This window comes from Giraffa tippelskirchi, chromosome 1 (assembly GCF_054371585.1).
Source record: "Giraffa tippelskirchi isolate mGirTip1 chromosome 1, T2T-mGirTip1v1.2.pri, whole genome shotgun sequence".
Classification (NCBI taxonomy): domain Eukaryota; kingdom Metazoa; phylum Chordata; class Mammalia; order Artiodactyla; family Giraffidae; genus Giraffa; species Giraffa tippelskirchi.
This window is the reverse complement of record NC_137275.1, coordinates 24,843,418-24,861,228: the sequence shown is the minus strand read 5'-3', so window position 1 is coordinate 24,861,228 and position 17,811 is coordinate 24,843,418. Positions and strand designations below refer to the sequence as shown.

Genomic DNA, 17,811 nt, shown 5'->3' with positions numbered 1-17,811 from the left:
ATCAGCTTGTGAGAATGCAAAAGTCATGAAAAACAGATGGTTTCTTATTCACACAACACTACAATCTTAGTAACAAGATGACAAACACCAAGTCTGTTTTATTCCCCATTGCATCCCCAGTGCCTAGCACAGCCGTAACAGACAATATTTGTTGAACAATGACCTACTGTGTGCCATGCACAGTACAACAAGCAAGGTGGGCATGACCCTAATCCTCAGTCCTAGGGAGAAAGCCTACTTCCTCAAAGTAATAAACGACTGAATATTAAAGGTGTTATCAAAGATAATAAAACAACTAAGAGGACCCCTCATCATGATTACATTCATAGCTTTCTACATTAATTCGTATAACAACCCTGTGAAGTGGCTGGGCAAATATTATCATCCCCAGTTCATACCATCTCAGCCACCAGGGAAGCCCAGAGATAATAATCAGTTCAGTTCAGTAGCTCAGTCGTGTCCGACTCTTTGCAACCCCATGGACTGCAACACACCAGGCTTCCCTGTCCATCACCAACTCCCGGAGCCTACTCAAACTCATGTCCACCGCATCAGTGAGGCCATCCAACCATCTCATCCTCTGTTGTCCCCTTCTCCTCCTGCCTTGAATCTTTCCCAGCATCAGGGGCTTTTCCAGTGAGTTGGTTCTTCACATCAGGTGGCCAAAGTACTGGAGTTTCAGCTTTCAGCGTCAGTCCTTTCAATGAATATTCAGGACTGATTTCCTTTAGGATTGACTGGTTGGATCTCCTTGCAGTCCAAGGGACTCTCAAGAGTCTTCTCCAACACCACAGTTCAAAAGCATCAGTTCTTTGGCGCTCAGCTTTCTTTATAGTCCAACTCTCACAACCATACATGACTACTGGAAAAACCACAGCTTTGACTAGATGAACCTTTGTAGGCAAAGTTGGAGAAGGCAATGGCACCCCACTCCAGTACTCTTGCCTGGAAAATACCATGGATGGAGGAGCCTGGTAGGCTGCAGTCCATGGGGTCGCTAAGAGTCGGACACGACTGAGCAACTTCACTTTCACTTTCACTTTTCACTTTCATGCATTGGAGAAGGAAATGGCAACCCACTCCAGTGTTCTTGCGGTGAATCTCAGGGACGGTGGAGCCTGGTGGGCTGCCGTCTATGGGGTTGCACAGAGTCGGACATGACTGAAGCGACTTAGCAGTAGCAGCAGCAGGCAAAGTGATGTCTCTGCTTTTGAATATGCTGTCTAGGTTGGTCATAATTTTTCTTCCGAGGAGCAAGCGTCTTTTAATGTCATGGCTGCAGTCATCATCTGCAGTGATTTTGGAGCCCAAGAAAACAAAGTCTGTCACTGTTTCCCCATCTATTATTGGTATTTCTCCTGGCAATCTTGATTCCAGCTTGTGCATCATCCAGCCTGGCATTTTGCATGATGTACTCTGCATATAAGTTAAATAAGCAGGGTGACAACACACAGCCTTGACATACTCCTTTCTTGATTTGCAACCAGTCTGTTGTTCCATGTCCAGTTCTAACTGTTGCTTTTTGACCTGCATACAGATTTCTCAGGAGGTAGGTCAGGTGGTCTGGTATTCCCATCTCTTGAAGAATTTTCCACAGTTTGTTGTGATCCACACAGTCAAAGGCTTTGGTGTAGTCAACAAAGCAGAAGTAGATGCTTTTCTGGAGCTCTCTTGCTTTTTCAATGATCCAGCAAATGTTGGCAATTTGATCTCTGGTTCCTCTGCCTTTTCTAAATCCAGCTTGAATGTCTGGAAGTTCACAGTTTATGTACTCTTGATGCCTGGCTTTGAGAATTTTGAGCATTACTTTGCTAGCATGTGAGGTGCAGTAGTTTGAACATTCTTTGACATTGCCTTTCTTTGGGATTGGAATGAAAACTGACCTTTTCCAGTCCTGTGGCCACTGCTGAGTTTTCCAGATTTGCTGGCATATTGAGTGCAGCACTTTCACAGCATCATCTTTTAGGATTTGTAATAGCTCAACTGGAATTCCATCACCTCCACTAGCTTTGTTAGTAGTGAAGCTTCCTAAGGCCCACTTGACTTCGTGTTGCAGGATGTCTGGCTCTAGGTGAGTGATCACACTATCTTGATTATCTGGGTCATGAACATCTTATTTGTATAGTTCTTCTGTGTATTCTTGCCACCTCTTCTTAATATCCTCTGCTCATTAATTCTCAAGGGATTCCTACTTGCCAGCACTGCATTAAATGCTTTACATTCATCATCTCATTGAATTACCCAATAACCCTGTAAGTTATTACTTCTTATATCCTCTTATTTCCCCCATTTTCAGGCTAGAAAATCAATGAAGCTAAAACAAATATAAGCAACAGTGCCAGGGAGTGAGTGGTGTATGTGTGTGCATAATTTTTTAAAGAACTCATTAAAAATATGTATTTATTAATTTGGCTGCTCTGGATCTTAGTTGAAGCATGTGGGATCTAGTTCCCTGACCAGGGATGCAAACTGGGCCCCCTGTGTTGGGTGTGCAGAGTCTTAGCCCTGGAGGTGGGGGAATCCTTGTGTGCATAATTATTAAGCAGGAGAGTCATGGGTTATCGCAAGTGGTGGGACTCCAAGGCATTCCACTGTGCCCAGAAAAGGCAGCTGAACACGCACAGCAGGTGAAGATGCTGAAATGAGAGACAACCGGGGCACCTTTATTACCATCCAGATATTTAACAGGTGCCCAAACGTGATGCTAATTTATTCCAGGAGAGTTTGAAGAGAAGACTCATCTTTAAATGACCGCAAAAAGTATTCCACCATAACAGACACAGTTTAACTACTGCAATAATTTTGGAAGAAGAGAATGTTTTGCTGCTATTTCCTCTAGAAGCAAGGCTTACTATTTAAATCAGGAACACTCAGAAGTAGCAAGAGAACTTAGCAAATCCAAAATACATCCTCAAGCAATCCATATTTACGAGGGCATCCGCCTACCAGGGCCAACTGGATGGCATTTTCTCTGCTTTAGTGAGTCCAGGCAGAAGGAGCAAGTAACACAAGAGCTGGGAGGGACTCTGGGAACCAGCTGGTGACTAGTTAGTTACCAGGGCACAGCCCCCGATTTACAGAGGCGGTGAGGCTCACGGATTTCCAGGACCTCCAGGAAAACATTCCGTGCTAAAAGGCCTTCCCACCATTGTAAGTCAGTCTATTCCTTTCGCTCTCTTTCCATTCTTTCTTTTGTTCTCTCCCCAGCTGCTTTCTTCCTTTTCTTCAACACATTTTTTGAGCCGGTGGTGTGCAAGAAAAGCATGAACACTGACCCCAACAGATTTAATCACAACAGATTAAAAAAAAAACAGAATTAAACCAAGAGCCTGATTCTTCGCGCTTCCCCTGCCACTGTCCTCGCCTTCAGGCGTTGGCGGAGGGGTTGGGGGGCGCAAGGACGCCTCGGAGTTGCTCGTTCCCGGGTATCAGCAGGGGGCGCCTGGGCGGCTCCGCGCCCCCGGCGAGTCTGGGCAGCATACAGCTCGGCGGGTCTCTTAGCGACCCGGGCGGCGGGGAACGCACACCACCGGAGGCCGGGTGGGCGGCCGAGGCACCATGGCTGACCACGGGCGGCTGTTCCCGCCGGCGCCGCGGGCCGGGATGCGGGTGGACAGGAACTCCAGGCCCAGGTAAGCGCGCGCCCGAGCGAGGGAGCATCCCGTGGGTGCCGCGCGGGGGCGCCTGCGCTCCGTGCTGGCTGGGGTGGGGGCTGGGAGCGGGGGGTGGCCGATGGCCGCGGAGGACCGGGCTTCCTTCCCTCTTCAAGGTCTCCCGCCCCTAAAGGATTGTAATAGAACATAACCAGCGCGTGCCACGCTCTTTACTGCCCCCCTAGAGGCAGATTCCTTATCTGCAATACAGGAGACCGCGGTTTGATTCCTGGGTCGGGAAGATCCCCTGGGGAAAGAAATGGCAACCCACTCCAGTTTGCCTGGAGAATCCCATGGACGGAGGAGCCTGGCAGGCTTCAGTTCATGGGGTCCCACAGAGTCGGACACATCTGAGCGACTAAACCAACACCACAGGATGTAGATTAATATACCCATTCCAGATGGGAGGGCTTCCCTGCTGGCTCAGCTAGTAAAGAATCCGCCTGCAATGCGGGAGACCTGGGTTTGATCCCTAGGTCTGGAAGATCCCCTGGAGAAGGGCATGGTAACCCACTCCAGTATTCTTGCCCGGAGAATCCCATGGAGAGAGGAGCCTGGCGGGCTGCAGTCCGTGGGGTCGCAAACAGCTGGACAAAACTGAACGAGTAACACACCTCCAGATGGGAAGCGGATGGCGGAAGAGTCCTCTGCAGAGACTGGTTTGGCCTGCAACCCACTCTTCTCAGGGTTAGCCGCCTGCATCCTACATCCAGTGTGAGGGGTCTGGATGTTTGAGGGGTCGCACCTGAAGCCTTTCCCTGCCCAGCAGGTGAGTGGGCCAAGCCGAGCTGATGTTTGGGGGGTGCCTCAGGCCCTGGGGTGGTCAGCTGCCATTATAAATGGTTGACATCACTGCACAAGACAGGAACCGAGGCTTTTTGCCTTGGCTGGTTCCTTGAACTGTTTATGAGAACGGAATCCAGCACTCTTGGAGGCAGCAGCCACGTGGTGGTTAAGATTCCGAAGTACACAATCAGCAAGGCTGGAGTTGAAGGCCAGTTTTCCTCTTGTTTGACTGGTCACCTTAGACAATTAGTTGCTCTTTCTGGGCTCAGTTTTCTTAACTGTAAAATGGGAACAATAAAAGGAATGAGCTTTCTAGGATTGCTAAATGGCAACCCACTCCAGTATTCTTGCCCAGAGAATGCCATGGACAGAAGAGGCTGGTAGGCTACAGTCCATGGGGTCGCAAAGAGTTGGACATGACTGAGCAACTAACACACAAACTCTGTGAGGATTTAGTGACTTAGAACTTGTAAAACAGTTACTGCCACGTATATGCACTGTATACATGTTAGAGATTATGGACTCTTCTGAGAATCTCTCCCACCCCTAGTTTCAAACTTTTTATTTTGAAATAACTATAGACTCACAAGAAGTTGCAGAGGTCCCATATATCCTTCCTCCAGATGCTTCCAGTGGTACCATCTTGCATAACCATAGTACATTACCAAAGCAGGAAATCAGCACTGTGTGTATGTATGAATTAGATGGTAGACTTTACTTGAATTTTACCAGTCTTCACTTGTACTTTGTGTGTGTGTGTGTGTGTGTGTGTGTGTAGTTCAGTAAAATATTGTCATATGTTTACATCAAGATGCAAAACTCTTTCCTTACTGCAAGGGAGTCACTTCATGCTATGCTTTAATTTTCACTCATTTACCACTCACACCACTTGGCAACCACTAATTTGGTCTCCATTTCTAGAATTCTGTTCTTTTGAGGGTGTTAGAGAAATAGAATAATACTTTTATAAAAGATATTAAACCTTTTGAGATTGGTTCCTTTGCATTAAGCAGAAGCCCTTGAGACCCATCCCAGATGTTGTGTGCATCAATAGTTCATTTTTACTGCTGAGTCATATTTCATGGCACAGGTGTTTATCCATCGTTTTTCCATTCCCCTGTTGAAGGACATTCAGTTTGTTTCTGGTTTTTAGTTATTACATACAAAGCTGTTATAAACATTTGTGTACAGATTTTGTTGTGAAGATAAGTTTTCATTTCTTTAGGATAAATGCCCAATACTCTTTCAGTTCTTAAAGATGGAAATATCTGAGTATCATATAGTGACTGTGAAAATAGTAAATGCTTAGAAATATGTTCTTGCTTTATTTTCTGGGTTAAGCAAAATTTTTCATGAACTTAACAGAATGCAGAGAGGCAAGTTTATCAGCTATGAGAGGCAAAGTGAGGTAAGTCCTCCAGCCAGACTGGTTCCCTTATTCACCTCTTTGGAACTTCGTTTCCTCATTGAAAAGTGAGGAAGTTAGATGAGATTTCTTTCAAAGTTTGTGCCAGCTCTAATGTTCTATCAAGCTTGAGCTAGCTGTCACACTTTCCCCATTTTGAGTTGTATGACTGTGTTTGCATAAAAACATTGGTCATCAGATTTGATTTTATGAAGCACTTGGATGTTTGAATTAGTTGTAAATGTGTGGAAAACAGGGCTTCCCTGGTAGCTCAGCTGGTAAAGAATCTGTCTGCAATGCAGGAGAACCTGGTTTGATACCTGGGTCGGGAAGAACTTAGGTACTATAGAGGGTAACTTGCTAACAAGTCATGCTGAGTGAGTCATCAAATCTCAAGGTTAGATTGAATTTCAACATCCCCAACACTTAGCTATTTAGGAGTGATTTATTAACTGCAAAGAGCAACTTGTAAACTCATATTTTTTGTATCCTCTCATCTATATTTTCACAGCAGAGATGGATTAAACCCTTAAAACACACACATGCATGCACAGCAAGCAAGAAGTTTCCAGGACTCACAAGAAAAGAATAAGGATAAAGCTGGAATCTCTTAAAATGTTTTGTGCCTATAAAGATGAGTGTGACAAGAAGTAGATTTACTGTAATGGGTCATTACAGATGAAAGGGGCCTGGAGGTGGAAGAGGCTTCAAAGAAAGACACCAATAATATAGAAATATCTGACTAGTGCCATGTGATGTGTTAAGATAATGAGAGACCTGCCATTAAGCTGCTCGAATGCCATGTCTTGCCTTTGGGAATGGCTGGATGTATTAGATTATCCAGGTCTCATTTTCTTTTCTATTTGTCCATCTATCTCTTCCATCTTAGCTTCCTGCCCTAAAAACTCAGTGCAAATAACTATCTGATGCAGTAAAGAAACAGAGCGAAGCAGGTTGCATATAAGGTAGTAGGAAACAGTGAAGACTGTGAATAAGGGAGCACAGGATTTGTCTAAAGATGGCAGCCACTATACCAATAGGGGCTCCATGGAAAGGTGGACCTCGTGTTCCCAGAGCTCCTGATTTTTGTTCCACATTATTTGTATGAGCTTTTTTATATGTCAGAAGCTCTGACATATAAACACCTTTCTTACCTTTCTCCAGAGTCACACTAACTGTATTAAAATCCCAGCTCTCCCCCTTATTAACTGTGGGAACTTTGACAAGTGTTTGTTTTGGTTTTTCAACTTCTTTGTGCCTCAGTTTCCTTATCTGGAATAATGTTAGTACCTACTTCATAGGATTGTAATGAGATTAACTCGTGTAAAGCATTGAGCACAGCACATGTTATACAGAAAGTTCTCCTTACATGTGAACTATTACAATCCTTATTAAAGCACGAAGGGGATCAAATGATGGGTTTGTGGGCCTGATACAGCACATGAACGGTTAGTTTGCTGCCCTTGACCCCACTGAGTTGAGAGGAGAAATCAAGGCCCACAAAGATTAAATGAAGGGCGAACGTCATTCAGCTAGTTGGGGGTGCTGTGCTGTGCTTAGTCACTCAGTTGTATCTGACTCTTTGCGACCCCATGGACTGTAGTCCACCAGGCTCTTCCATGGAATTCTCCAGGCAAGTATACTGGAGGTAGCCATTCCCTTCTCCAGGGGATCTTCCCCACCCAGGTATCAAACTCAGGTCTCCTGCATTTCAGGCAGAGTATTTACTGAGCCACCTGGGAAGCCCCTGCAAACAGAAGGGTACATTCCAAATCTCTTAGAGTGGTTGTGCCTGTGGAGAGAGGGCAGTGCGGATGGAATATGGGAATAACGTCACATAAAGAAACAGGAGAGAGGGTCGTACAGACAGTGATGATGTGCCCTGAACCAGGAGTATGGTAACCCCACCTTCTCACATGACCCTCACTTCCTCTGCCTCTCCCCTAACACAGGTAGAGGCCAGCCTCCTCTCAAACTCCTTCTCACACTCTCACCCTTGTGGTCAGACTGCTGCCATGATGTCTTGCAGGTACAGAGAGAATCCGCCTTCCAAGTGCTTCATGGAGCACAAGGGCGGGCTGCCGAGTCCCACCTCCCTGGACAGCCGGCGGTGGAGATTCGTGAGAACAGGACAGGATGACTTCAGGAGGGACTGCCTGCCGTGTGAAGGTCTGACCACTCTGGGCCCCAAGGAGGGCTTTCTCCCCCAAATTTATCACAGAGCTCCCCAACCTGCCCCTAAGAAGAGGCTGCCCAGGGACGCAGTCCTGTGTTCCAAGCTCTCGCTGGCCCAGCAGGCACGGAAGGCATTCCTGGCAGACATTGAGGCCCAGCTGACCCTGCACCCCTTGGCTTTTTACCTGGACCTGGAAGAAGACATGCCCGCTGAGGTGACCTCCTGTTCCGGGGTTGTGGGTGGGCCTTCAGTGGGGCCTGGACAATGTTGCTCCTTAGATGCCTGGGGTGTTCCTTCCAGGGGTGAGGACGATGACTGTCTCCCTGGGGAGAGTTCTCCTGGGGTGTGGAGCAGCCTTCCAGGAAATGCCGATGACAGCACCATACCGCTAAGAGGCCAGCCAACTTATAAAGGCCCAGCAACCCAGAAATGTTTGACTTGTTTACTCCTGAAGCTCTCTACCAGTCAATTTTGCTTGTGACTCTTTTGGGGAGAGAAAACAGTGGAGGAATTGTTCAGTCTTGGTTGTCATTTTAGCCTGGTCTTGGGAGGTGTCCATAAGAGGTTAAAAATGGATGAGCACCTGAAAAGTCACAGGGAAATTCAGCAGATTGCCAGGACCAGAGCTGGGCAGCAGCTGCAATGTGTCATCAATGTCCCAGGATTCTTTGACTTTCAGCTCCAATCAGCTCCTATATACTTAGCATCGGCCTCCCTGGTGGCTCAGTGGTAAACAATCTGCCTGCAGTGCAGGAGGTGCAGGAGACACGGGTTCAATCCCTGGGTCAGGAAGATCCCCTGGAGAAGGAAGTGGCAACCCACCCCAGTATTCTTGCCTGGAGAATCCCATGGACAGAGGAGCCTGGTGGGCTATGGTCCGTAGGGTCGCAAAGAGTCAGATATGACATAGTGACTGAGCATGCACGCATGCGTAGTTGCTTTACAATGTTGTGTTAGTTTCTGCTACACAGCAAAGTGAATCAGCTATATGCCTACATATATCCCCTCTTTTTTGGACTTCCTTCCCATATAGGTCACCACAGGGCACTGAGTAGAGTTTCCTGTGCTCTACAGTAGGTTCTCATTACAACTGGAATTTCTAATCAATGGTTTACCCCCTGAGCTTTCCTTCACTACACTCCCGTGGATCAGAACTTCTGAGTCTGTGACAAAGAGATCCTTTGCATACATCCTTAGAGGGAGCATGGAATTGTGGCTTTTATTCTCATATCTGACCTCTTCAAATAGATGTGTTGGCTTCCTTCTGAAGCAGGATCTCGTCTTGTGGTGCCGTGATTGCCACCAGCAACTCTAGATGTCAGTTTTACTTTGGAAAACAATACATCTTTGAATGGTTCCAGGAAAATTTCATGACCTAATTTCCCTGGGTCTCATTGGGTCAGCCAGTCACCGTAGGCCTGATTGGCCAGGCCAGGCTGTGATGTGAAGAGCTGTCAGGCCAGTTCAGACCACAAGGACTGAGAATGGAGGGAGAGGTGATTTTCCATAGAAAAGTCTAGATACTGTTACTCATAGGATGAATGGATGGTGAAAGTGAAAGTGTTAGTTGCTCAGTCGTGTCTGACTCTTTGAGACCCCACAGTCTATAGCCCATCAGGCTCCTCTGTCCATGGGATTTCCCAGGCAAGAATACTGGAGTGGATTGCATTTCCTTCTCCAGGGGATATTCCTGACCCAGGGATCAAACCTGGGTCTCCCGCATTGCAGGCAGATTCTTTACTGTTTGAACCACCAGGGAAACCCTGAATGGATGGTAGGCAGTCAAAAACCACAGTCAAAAACCAAACTACCTCTAGAGGTACTTTTCTCAGTGATGCACTGGGGTCCAAGTGGGCCTAGAGTCACTGTTCTATCTAGAGGAGATGGAAACTTCAGTAAGAAGGCTACCCAGCTAATGTCCAGGTGATGGACATTAACTGGCAGCACACAGCACTATATTTGCACTGGAACTGATGAATGGTATTGACCAACTAGAAAGACAAAGCAAAGGGATGTGTTGGTCTGTTGTGTTGGAGAATCAGAGAGCCACCTTTTCAGTACATCTTTCTTTTCTCCTAAGTTGTTTTCTGTTTGTAGCTCTTATTAAAAGTGCTGGAAGTTCTGGATCCTGACAAGAAGCTGGAAGACACATGGGTTTATTGTCAGGGCATCAGGAAAAGAATGAAAAAACCCACAAAACCTTTTAAAAAATGTTCGACCCAAGTCTACTTGGGACTGTAAGTATGGTTTTTAACCTCTTGCTCATTCCTGTCCCCTGTTGAAACGTTCTAGTACAAATCTTCCTTGACTTAACAGTGGGATTGTCTTGATAAGCCCATAATAAATGAAAAATACCATCCGTCGAAAATGCATGCAATACATTTAGCCTACCAAATATCATAGCTTAGCCTGGCCCACCTTAAATATGCTCAGAACAACTTACATTAGCCTACAATTGGGCAAAATCATCTAACACAAAGCCTATTTTATAATAAAGTATTGAATATCTCAGAAAATTTATAGACAGACTACAGTACTGAAGGTGAGGAAAATGTTGGTTGTGTGGGTGCAGGGTGGTTGTAAGTGTATCGTCTGTTGTCCCTCGCGATCACGTGGCTGGTGGGGAACTATGGGTCACTGCCGCTGCCCAGCATCACCAGACAGGGTCATCACTGCATATCACCAGCCCAGGAAAAAAAATCCAAATTCAAAGTACATTTTCTTCTGAATGAATATTGTTTTGCACTATTGTGAAGTGGAAAAATTCTCAGACGAACTATCATTAAGTCAGTGACTCTCTGTAGTTACCATCTCATCTTTACAATACTTTAGAACTAATTAAGAATCTTTACACTAATTAAGAGAAGCAAAAGTAATTAAGTTCCTGAGAAGGAGGGAAAGGATCCTTGGGTCCTGCTCTGAGTAGTGTTTAGTCTGTTGTTGTTTAGTCGCTTAGTTGTGTCAGACTCTTTTTGCGACCCCATGGATTGTAGCCCACCAGGCTCCTCTGTCCATATGATTTCCCTGGGCAAGAATACTGGAGTGGGTTGCCACTTCCTTCTCCAGGGGATCTTCCTGACCCAGGAATCGAACCCCTTCTCCTGCATTAGCAGGCAGATTCCTTGCTACTGAGCTACCAGGGAAGGCTTTATTTCATTGAAAGTGAATGTGTTAGTTGCTTAGTCATATCCGACTCTGCCAACCCATGAACTGTAGCCTGCCAGGCTCCTCTGTCCATGGAATTCTATAGGCAAGAATCCTAGAGTGGGTAGCCATTCCCTTCTTCAGGGGATCTTCCCAACCCATCCAGGGATAGAACCTGGATCTCCTGCATTGCAGGAAGATTCTTTACCATCTGAGCCACCAGGGAAGCCCCTTATTTCGTTAAATGGATGCAAATTATCAGCAATGGAGGGAATTCAGTTGTGTCTACACTACTCTAGGAGAGCTGTGGGAGAAGAAAACTGCAGAAAACCTGAATGGTTTTGATTAGCCCAGAATGGCTTTTTTAGTTATTTATGGTAGAAGCCCTTTTATTCATCGTGATTGAGACCAGTAGTTTGGTAAATAACCAACCAACCAAACAAAAAAAGGTTAATACAAGAAACTGTTTAACATTTTCCTTTGAACATATAACTGGCATCTGAGACTTGACAAGTCCAAGCTGAAATCTTAATTTCTTCCCCAAACCTACTCCCCCTTCTGTTTGCTCCGGATCAGTAAGTAGTAACTCCATTCTTTCAGTGACTTTTGAAACAGTGGTTGCAATCTGCCAAAAAAATCCTAATGCCTGTACCTTTGAAATATATCTGGGATCTTGTCTGTTTTACTACAGTCAGTCTGTTCTGAGGTGCCATAATCTCTTGCCTGGATTATTGGAATGGTTTACTAACTAGTCTCATGGCCTCCACCCAGCCCCCAACCCACACCCTGTTTTATTTGTTGCACAGTAGCTAAAGTGATTCTGTAAAACAAAAAACTTCAGTCATGATATCAAATCCTGTGCTCAAAATTTTCTAATTGCTTACTTATTCAGAGTAAAATCCAAAGTCTTTATCCTTGCCTCTCACATCCCTTATGATCAGGTTCTGGTTATCTCTTAGCCCTCATCCTCTACTACTCTATCCTTTAATCACGCCTCTCCAGTCACAGTGGCCTTTTTGTATTTCTCATATATTCTCAGCTCTGACCTTGGGGCCTTTGCAATGCTGTTCTTATCAGCCTAGTAGCTGCATGTTTGATATCTACATGGGTTGGTCCCTTTCTTCTTCTGGGTCTGCTCAAATATTACTTTAGTAGAGAGGCCTTTTCTGTATAAAGAGCCCCCTGTCATCACTCTCCATCCCTCCTGCCCTGGTTTATTCTTCTTTAAATCACTTACAATCACCTGGTACATACTTGTTTGGGGCTTCCCAGGTGGCGCTAGTGGTAAAGAACCCGCTTGTCAATTCAGGAGACTTAAGAGACAAGGGATCAGTCCCTGGGTCTGGAAGATCCCCTGGAGAAGGGTGTGGCAACCCATTCCAGTATTCTTGCCTGGAGAATCCCATGGACAGAAGAGCTTGGAGGGCTACAGTCCATAGTATTGCAAACAGACACGACTGAAACAACGCAGCACACATATTTTTTTTTACCTCTTTGCTATCTGTGTCTCCCTATCAATTGTAAGGGCTTCCCTGGTGGCTCAGCTGGTAAAGAATCCTCCTGCAATGCAGGAGACCTGGGTTTGATCCCTTGGTTGGGAAGATCCCCTGGAGAGGGAAAGGCTACCCACTCCAGTATTCTGGCCTGGAGAATTCCATGGACTGTATATATAGTCCATAGGGTTGCAAAGAGTCAGACACAGCTGAGGACAGGGTCTTAACTTTATTTATTTTTGAAAATATTTTTTAATATTTAATTTTATTTTTGGCTGCACTGGGTCTTCATTGCTTTGCACAGACTTTCTGTAGTTGCAGCAAGTAAGGGCTACTCTTTGTGCAGAGCTTGGCTTCTCACTGTAGTGGCTTCTCTTGCTGCGGAACATAGTCTCTGGGTGCTCGGGTCTCAGTGGTTGTGGCTCCTGGGCTCTAGAGCACAAGCTCAATAGTTATGGCACATGGATTTAGTTGTTTCCCAGCATGTGGGATCTATACGGATTAGGGATTGAACTCGTGTTCCCTGGACTGGCAGGCAGATTCTTAACCACTAGACCACCAGGGAAGTCCCGGTTCTTAACTTTATTTACAGCTGAATCCTAATGCCTAGAATAGTACCTGGCACATGAAAGTGAAAGTGTTAGTCACTCAACCTGACTCTTTTTCACCCCACTGGCTGTAGCCTGCCAGGCTCCTCTGTCCATGGAATTCTCTAGTCAAGAATACTGAGTGTGTTGCCATTTCCTTCTCCAGGGGATCTTCCCAACCCAGGGATCAAACCCCAGTCTCCTGCATTGCAGGCAGACTCTTTACCATCTGAGCCAGTGAGGAAGCCAGCAAATATTTATTAGTTGTTGCCTAATAAATATTTGTTGAGTGGATGAATTAATATATAAGTGCTATGAATGAAAGGTACAGGATGCTTTGAATAAAGTATGGGTTCTGGGGACAGACTGTGCAAATGCCTCCCTGAGAAAGGGAAAATATGTTGAGACATAAGGGAGGTAAGGAGTTGGAGACAGCATTGCAGTCAGATAGAACATGTACAAAGGCCCTGTGGCTGGCTGGAAGCATGATGAATTCATGGAACTAAGGAGAGGCCACTATGGCTGGAGCTCAGAGAGTGTGGGAGGGTGGTAATTCTAGAAGAATCTGGAGAGATGGGCAAGGAGCAGGCCATGAGGAGTCTTGAAAGCTGAGTTAAGACTTAGATCTTTATTGGAGAAGTAAAAGAAGCCACTGAACACAAAATCTTGTACCTGAATATCCATAGCAGCATTATTCATTATAGCCAAAAAGTGGTAACAAGTCAAATATCCATCAACCAACTGCTGATGGATAAACAAAATGTGGTCTATCTATACAGTGGAATATGATTCAAACGTAGAAAGGAATAAACTACTGGTACATGCTACAGCATCTATGAAACGAAAACATTATGCTAAGTCAAAGAAGCCAGACAAAAAAGATTATATATGGTTCCATTCAGATGAAATATACAGAGCAGGCAAATCCACAGAGACAGAAAGTAAATTAGTGGTTTAAGAGCAGGGAGAATGGTAGAGAAGGGAAGATAAATGGTGACTGTTAATGGCTATGGGGCTTCTCTTTTGGAGTGATGAAGATGTTCCAAAATTAGTGGCGATGGTTATGCAACTTTGTAAATATACGAAAGCAACTGAATTGTATACTTTGAAATGGTAAATATTATGATGTATGAATTATATCTCAGTTTTTAAAAAGAAGCTATTGAAGAGGCTTAATCGAGGATGAAATGTAGCTGCATTTGATAAGACTGAATTTATATATTGAAATGACAGTTTTGGTTACAGTGTAGAGAATGGATTAGGAATTGGCAGTTGGGCCTTAAGAAAGATGCAGAGATACATTTTGTGACAGGCCAGAGAAGGGAACAGAATTAAAATCTACCAGATTTGCTAATAGGCTGAATTTTAAGGCTGAAGCAGAGAGAAGCCAGGATGTCTCCTGCTTGTCAATATTGTCTAAGACTTCGGAAGATTCCAATCACTATAATTTGTGTTTTTACCCGACACAGGTCTTAATAAATGCTACTCATAATTTAAAAAAAGTTGACTTGCAGTGATAAAATTCTATATCAACTTTAATTGTTCTGAATAACATGGTATACTTGTATTTGTGATATTGATAATGAGAATATGATCTTTGAAAACATTAACACATGATTTGTATGAGCTTGCAAGAGACTGTTAAAAATTCGTGCAATTATGAATTCCTCCCCAAGATACTATTTGAAATCCACTTGGATTCATGGCGTCTTATATATTATAATTCTTTGATGATTTCATTGTCTTTAGTCCCAAGAAAACTCCTGTGTCACATCCATGCCAATGGCTTTATGAAAAAAGGAAGCCAAGTGAAACAGATTTGCTCCAAAAGGATGGTCTGCTTCTTCACAAAAACGTACACCAAGGAGTTAGTGACTTCTGTAACTGGGCTACTGCTTTTGTAAGTCACTAGTAATACTTACAACCTACTTTTTACAATTTGAACTCAAAGTTGCTTTTGTTAAAAAAAAAACAAAACAGTGTTTGTTAGTTGCTCAGCATTTGGATAAATCTAAGTCAAATAGACAAAGTCATAAAGGCATCTTTTGACTCTCCCACCATGTGAAATAAAAATGTTTCTCATAGGTGAAATTTCTGGAAATTTTGCAAGCTTGCAGCCAATGTGTAAATGTTTATATGTCATATTGCTGTTGTTTCATGTATTATTTAAAGTGGCTCTTTGTTTTTCCTCAACTCTATTGAGATATGATTGACATATAACATTGTATAAGTTTAAGGTATACAGTGTGATGATTTTATATATGCATATAGTGCAATACTGGAGACCCATGTTCAAACCCTGATTCGGGAAGATCTCCTGGAGAGGGGAATGGCTACCCACTCCAGTATTCTTGCCTGGGGAGTTCTATGGACAAAGGTTACAGTCGATTGGGTCCCAAGGAGTTAGACACAACTGAGCAACTAACACTTTAGGTTTATTTACTCATCAAAATTAAATTTTGAGCTTCCTGAGTGGCTCAGATGGTAAAGAATCTCCCTGCAATGTTGTAGACCTGGGATCTATCCCAGGGTCAGGAAGATCCCCTGGAGAAGGGAACGGCAACCCACTTCAGTATTCTTGCCTGGAAAATCTCATGGACAAGGAGACTGGCAGGCAAAGAGTCGGACACGACTGAGCAACTAACACTGTAACTATAAGAATGTACATACTTACATTCAAGTATGTAATCCAGTATTGTTAACTATAGTCATTATGCTTTACATTAGATCCCCTAGAACTTATTCATCATATAACTGGAGGTTTGTATCCTTCACTCTGTCTTCAACTCATTTCTCTTGGTTATGTTGTTGTTGTTCAGTTGCTTAGTCTTTGTGACCACATGGACTGCAGCGTGCCAGGCTTCCCTGTCCTTCACCATCTCCCAGAGCTTGCTCAAACTCATGTCCATAGAGTTGATGATGCCATCCAACCATCTCATGCTCTGTCATCCCCTTCTCCTCCTGCCTTCAATCTTTCCCACCATACTTGGGTTTCTCTTCAGATCATATAAATCTTTCTTGGTTATATTTGAGTACTTTGGAAGCTATATTTGACTACAGTCATTACAAAAAGTATTTGACATGAAGAGACTTTTTTTTTCTTTTTTAAATTAGTTTATTTATCTATTTTTTAACTTTACAATATTGTATTTGTTTTGCCATACATGGACATGAATCCACCATCGGTGTACATGATTTCCCCTTCCAGAACCCCCCTCCCACCTCCCTCCCCATCCCATCCCTCTGGGTCATCCCGGTGCATCAGCTCCAAGCACCCTGTATCATGCATCGAACGTGGACTGGCAATTCGTTTCACATATGAAGAGACTTTTGACTCAGTTATCAAGTTCTTTTCTTGCCCTCCTTAGTACCTATTCCTCTCCTTGAGTCCCCTTAGATGTCTAGATTCCTGACGCTGTTTCCTGGATTTAAGACCTTCTAGAATTTTCCATCCCCCGCCCTCATCTTTTGAGTGCTTTAGTCAGTTTTAGTCAATGTATTACTTAGGACTATTTCTTTGGCAAATGGTATAATTCAGACTAGATTAAGGGAGAAAAGGGAATCATCCAGAAGTCTTAGGAGCTTCAGGCACAGCTGTATCTGGGTGTTAAAATGTTTTTAGGCTGCCTATCCTCTTGGCTATCACTTGACTGCCCCCCTCTATCTGACTACATTTTCCTATAGTCTTTCCCTAAGAGATGCCAAAGTAGTCACTAAATTTTCAAAACTTAAATCCCACCACTCTAACCTTTATCTCATAGGGGAAAATCCAGGGCTTACATTTACTGGACTAACCCTCGTCACACCTGCGCGTTAATTATCCACTATGAGTAAGGAGATGGAATATGATTATTGGCTAATCCAGGTCACATATCTTACCCTGAGGTCAAAAGATGGGCATGTCCAGCCTTTTGCAACAGGTTGACTGAGAGTGGTGGAGGGAGGCTTCCCAGAGGGTGACTGGACTAGGGATGCTGGACAAGAAAGCACTCTACGCACTGATGCCCACTCTGCCACTGCTTGTCTACAGTCCAGCTGGATGGGATTGCCTGATTTCCAGCTCTTCCTCTTCTCCCATTCCTACTGCTGGAGACTATTCCTCTTTCAGCAGGAAATTTAAGGAACCCTAGGATAATAGTTTAGGTGCTCTGGTGACCAGCCTCATCTTCAGTCCCTTATGACCAAGGTCGCATCTTTATCTGTCATACTACTTTGGTCCCTATCACATCACCCTGTGGTATTTTCTCCATAGCACTAGTTTACGCTTTGCTTCTGGATGTTTTTTATTTTATTTTTTTTACCTCATTGATTCTGCTTGCTCTATTTCTGTTTCAATATTATTTCAGCCGAGTTTATACCCCTGACTCTATTTAATGATCCCTCTCTGTAAGTTTCACTTCAACATCAGCTTCAGTTGCTAATGACCTCATCCTCCATGTTCCCCAACTTATATATTCCAAAGTGGGATTGTGTTGACTTTGTAAGGGAGGGAAGAATAATTTTCTGTTTAATCTTATAAGTTCTCTCCAGGATCTCTACAACCAAAGACAGATTAACAACTAAAAAA

General features: G+C 44.2%; 1 protein-coding gene across 1 annotated transcript in view; it reads left to right on the top strand.

The window, feature by feature from the left end:
- Positions 1 to 3,501: 3,501 nt before the first annotated feature.
- FAM47E (family with sequence similarity 47 member E) overlaps positions 3,502 to 17,811 on the top strand; it is a 28,665-nt gene continuing 14,355 nt past the window's right edge. Inside the window, exons 1-4 of the mRNA XM_081585170.1 lie at positions 3,502 to 3,632; positions 7,874 to 8,234; positions 10,118 to 10,257; positions 14,994 to 15,144. Of these exons, the coding sequence (XP_081441296.1) occupies positions 3,559 to 3,632; positions 7,874 to 8,234; positions 10,118 to 10,257; positions 14,994 to 15,144 (726 nt within the window). The 5' untranslated portion in view covers positions 3,502 to 3,558. The remainder of the gene's footprint in view (positions 3,633 to 7,873; positions 8,235 to 10,117; positions 10,258 to 14,993; positions 15,145 to 17,811) is intronic.